At 45.0% G+C, this 4,952-nt stretch overlaps 1 protein-coding gene and 1 non-coding gene across 4 annotated transcripts in view; both read left to right on the top strand.

Moving 5' to 3' along the window:
• Positions 1 to 257: 257 nt before the first annotated feature.
• LOC123768700 (uncharacterized) overlaps positions 258 to 4,952 on the top strand; it is a 10,402-nt gene continuing 5,707 nt past the window's right edge. The window contains exons 1-4 of one of the 3 annotated variants that reach the window (XM_069316337.1): positions 258 to 413; positions 3,538 to 3,675; positions 4,517 to 4,666; positions 4,763 to 4,784. In XM_069316337.1, coding sequence (XP_069172438.1) covers positions 3,539 to 3,675; positions 4,517 to 4,666; positions 4,763 to 4,784 — 309 coding nt within the window. In that variant the 5' untranslated portion in view covers positions 258 to 413; position 3,538. Of the gene's footprint in view, positions 414 to 3,537; positions 3,676 to 4,516; positions 4,689 to 4,762; positions 4,785 to 4,952 lie in introns of all 3 variants that reach the window. The other 2 variants (XM_045759393.1, XR_006774127.2) reach the window with 2 other exon arrangements.
• LOC123768884 (5S ribosomal RNA) lies at positions 734 to 852 on the top strand. Its single transcript, XR_006774161.1, has one exon. It is a non-coding gene; the product is annotated as a 5S ribosomal RNA (ribosomal RNA).

Raw genomic sequence — 4,952 nt, 5'->3', positions numbered from 1 at the left:
CTTCCACCACACACACACACACACACACACACACACACACACACACACACACACACACACACACACACAAACAATATATTGCACCATACAAAGAAAGTGGTAATCAAGTGGAATGAACTCAGAGCAAATACAAAACCATATAAACATAAAAATAACACAACCCCCGAATTCTAAACATAAACAAACTGCAACAATAAACACCTAAAATCATATACCAAGTGTCAAAATGAAACAAGAGACGAATATAACGTAAAAAAAAAGAGAAGCGGTGTGACGTAAGCTATAGTGTTATCTTACCGCTGACACCTGTTTAGCGTGGCGGAGTGGTGGCAGAGGCTTCGAGCACGCACCAGCCGCCACAACACCACTAGCACCCACCCAGGATACACAAGGTTATAGGCGCTCCACCTACTGTAAGTGTCTCTCCGTTCTCATTGTTTAATTTGCATCTAGAATATCCCAACATCTTTGTAAATATCACCTCATCCCTTTGTGTGTATTTTACCTCAATAAACTTATTTCAATTTCAATTTCAATTTCAACATCTTTGTAGTGTTGAATTTCATACGTTATGTAAATATAGTGTTCCATTCCCGATGTTTTGACTCTAAGCGGTTTGCAAAGTTTTAAACGTTATTGTTTGCGAAGTTTTAGATCTAACAGTTTGCTATTTTTTAAATCTAACATGACCTGTGATTTAGAGAAAAGATATTTCACTGTTTTGACATAGTTTGCCAACGGCCATACCACGTTGAGAACGCCGCTTCTCGTCCGATCAGCGAAGTTAAGCAACGTTGGGTTTGGTTAGTACTTGGATGGGTGACCGCCTGGGAACACCAAATGCTGTTGGCAATAATGTTTCAGGAGGCCTGGTCGACGACCGGGCCGCGGGGACACTAAGCCCCGGAAGCACCTCAAGGTAACCTCAAGGTAGTTCTTAATGATTAAATCCCAACCTATTATATAATAATAATTTGCTTATAATAGTATAGCAAAGGTATAATTATTAGTACAGAAAGGTTGCACATTATATGAAGCCACTACTAGACAAAACACTTTGGGCAAAACTTAGAATAATTCAAAGAAAATTATTAATAGATATAATGGGGGTAAACACCATATACTAAATTAGAAGTAAATCAGTATTAACCATGAGGGAGATTCCACCCTGCACACTGGCTACTCCCAAACACACGACTAAACCATTAAGCCATGATATGCTAAAGAGTAACATACCATAGGGCCTCGTAGCCTGGTGGATAGCGCGCATGACTCGTAATTCTGTGCCGCGGGTTCGATTCCCGCACGAGGCAGAAACAAATGGGCAAAGTTTCTTTTACTCTATGCCCCTGTTACCTAGCAGTAAATAGGTACCTGGGAGTTAGTCAGCTGTCACGGGCTGCTTATTGGGGGTGGAGGCCTGGTCGAGGACCAGGCCGCGGGGACACTAAAAAAATGCCCCGAAATCATCTCAAGATAACCAATCTCAAGATAACCATGGAATTCAACTGAATACTCTAAGGGTTCCTGAGGAGGAGTTCAGTTGCATCCCAAGTTACATTACTTTATAGAATATCGCAGCCTAATGGTTTAAGGCGTGTGCTTTGGAGTACCCAGTGTGTAGGTTCGAATGCTCTCCATGATTTCTCTTCCCATTGTCATGAGAAAGGGGCCGTCTTAACAGCATTGAAGGCCCTGAACAAGGCAATGCACTTGGGCCCCTACCCAGATGATGGATACTGGGCACTGGGCCCTCTACTCAGATGATGGGGCCCCTCTCCGTCCATTAAAAGGCAAGATTGCCGTTAGATAGTTATGCACAAATTATTTTTATTATCAATATAATTTGAAAAGGGACTTCAATCTCAGGCATTTCCAGCGAAAGGTAAAGTAATTACCCACTCTGCCAAGACATCTCTCATGCGCAATATGGTAGCATGAGACCCTTAAAATCGTGGGCCCATGCGTTAACCAGTGTGCCCATGCGTTAACCAGTGTGCCCATGCGTTAACCAGTGTGCCCATGCGTTAACCAGAGTGCCCATGCGTTAACCAGAGTGCCCATGCGTTAACCAGTGTGCCAATGCGTTAACCAGAGTGTCCATGCGTTAACCAGTGAGCCCATGCGTTAACCAGTGTGACCATGCGTTAACCAGTGTGCCCATGCGTTAACCAGTGTGCCCATGCGTTAACCAGTGTGCCCATGCGTTAACCAGTGTGCCCATGCGATAACCAGTGTGCCCATGCGTGAACCAGTGAGCCCATGCGTTAACCAGTGTGCCCATGCGTGAACACGGCACTGCTATGGGAGCTTTACTTATACATCGAATGTAAAGAGTTGAAAACAGGCGAACAGTTTTGGAATTCAATAAATAAAATAATTGTAAAAATTATAGAACCCCCACACATCAAAACACCCACAAATCTGCCATCACTAACACCAACTCAACAATGTACCCATCGTAACTCATCATCCTAAACCATCAATGCTCTCACTATCAGCCAACTCAACTCATCCACCATCCGTATTTCAACCCTCTGGGTGAGTCTGGCAGAATCGTACGCACAAGAAATATCATGGCATAGATGATGTGTGTGGCTGTCATCCACTGTATCACTATTTTGTTTACAATCCCCCCTGTACCTATAGATTTTACAATCTCCCCTGTATCTATAGACTTTACAATCCCCCTGTACCTATAGACTTTACAATCCCCCTGTATCTATAGACTTTACAATCCCCCTGTACCTATAGACTTTACAATCCCCCTGTATCTATAGACTTTACAATCCCCCTGTACCTATAGATTTTACAATCCCCCTGTATCTATAGACTTTACAATCCCCCTGTATCTATAGACTTTACAATCCCCTGTATCTATAGACTTTACAATCTCCCCTGTATCTATAGACTTTACAATCCCCCTGTATCTATAGATTTTACAATCCCCCTGTATCTATAGACTTTACAATCTCCCCTGTATCTATAGACTTTACAATCCCCTGTATCTATAGACTTTACAATCCCCCTGTATCTATAGCCTTTACAATCCCCCTGTATCTATAGACTTTACAATCCCCCTGTACCTATAGACTTTACAATCCCCCTGTACCTATAGACTTTACAATCCCCCTGTACCTATAGATTTTACAATCCCCCTGTATCTATAGACTTTACAATCCCCCTGTATCTATAGACTTTACAATCCCCCTGTATCTATAGACTTTACAATCCTCTGTATCTATAGACTTTACAATCCCCCTGTATCTATAGACTTTACAATCCCCCTGTATCTATAGACTTTACAATCCCCCTGTATCTATAGACTTTACAATCCCCCTGTATCTATAGACTTTACAATCCCCCTGTATCTATAGACTTTACAATCCCCCTGTATCTATAGACTTTACAATCCCCCTGTATCTATAGACTTTACAATCCCCCTTTTCACACGCCCTCTTTACTTCCTTGTTTACCTGCCCCTCTCTTTTCAAAGGTTACTTACCATCTAAACGCTAATCTTCAATTTTGTCTTAGAATGATGAAGATGCCAGTGAGGGCGGCGATGCTGGTGACAGTGGTGTTGGGTGTGGTGCAGGTTGGCTGGTGCTTCGTGCCGACCCACAACCAGCTCACAAAGACCCTGACCCCAACCACGGACTGCAGGGATATCAAGTAAGTGCTCCTCAGACGTGGTGAGGAGCGATGACGTTTCGGTTCGACCTGGACCATTCTCAAGTCCTATAATCTATGGTCTGTATTGACCAGACCACACACTAGAAGGTGAAGGGACGATGACGTTTCGGTCCGTCCTGGACCATTCTCAAGTCCTATGTTCTATGGTCTGTGTTTATACGTGTATGCCCACCAGGCCAATCATATGGTGCAATGTGGTTGGGCTCGTGGGTGAGTGTATTATTGGGTCGGCTGATGAGTGGGTGGACTGAGTGGGTATACTGGTGTGCATGATGAGTGGGAATATTGGTGGGTGGGATAAGTGGGTGTATTGGTAACTGGGGAGGACTGGTGAGTGGGTATTGGTGGGTGGGGGTAATATCTGGGTGCATTGGTGGACAAGTAAATGAATTTGTGGTTTCTTGTGTTTATGTGTGTGGAGATCGAGATACAGCTCTTGACTTCCGCTATCAGGTACAAAGTGCCATTATTCCTCAAGACTTTGCAAATACTTGACCGTATTTGCTTTGAAGTTATTGATGGAGGTGACGCCCCAAGACCTCTACTCCCAAGTCGTCCATCTTCCCTACCACCCCTCACTGCGTATGAGAATGTGCGTCCCTTTTAAATCATGTTTCCTAATTCCACCTGAGCCCCACTTGCTCTCTTTCCCCTCATATGGAACAGACAATCCAGCTCCGAGAACACTTCGGTTCCCCTTCCTTCTCCCACCAGACGACATCCCTCCCGACACCTATTCCCTCACATCCACGTCCTTTCCCTTCCTATTCCTCGCCTTCCACCAGCCACACTCCTCATGTGCTCACATCTTTCCCTATAGGTTTACTGACCCTTCGCGGCGCAGCGCAGTGAGGGAGTCGGTACTGCGCGCCATGTGTACCAAGGCTGCGCCGCACCTTGATCTCACCGACAAGATCAAGCAGTTCGCTGTCTTCCTCCTCCAGCGCGATGACTTCGATGACCAGGCCAGGTGGCACTCTGGTGAAGCAAAGGTGGGTAGAGGTTGCACTCAGGTGAAGCAAAGGTGGGTAGAGGTTGCACTCAGGTGAAGCAAAGGTGGGTAGAGGTGGCACTCAGGTGAAGCAAAGGTGGGTAGAGGTTGCACTCAGGTGAAGCAAAGGTGGGTAGACGTTGCACTCAGGTGAAGCAAAGGTGGGTAGACGTTGCACTCAGGTGAAGCAAAGGTGAGTAGATGTGGCCCTTTCCCTAAAATTTTCTCTAGGTGTGTACTCACCTAGTTGTGCTTGCGGGAGTTG

Source organism: Procambarus clarkii, chromosome 83 (genome assembly GCF_040958095.1).
Source record: "Procambarus clarkii isolate CNS0578487 chromosome 83, FALCON_Pclarkii_2.0, whole genome shotgun sequence".
Lineage (NCBI taxonomy): Eukaryota > Metazoa > Arthropoda > Malacostraca > Decapoda > Cambaridae > Procambarus > Procambarus clarkii.
The sequence above is the reverse complement of the archived record's forward strand: the minus strand, read 5'-3'. Positions and strand labels throughout refer to the sequence as shown.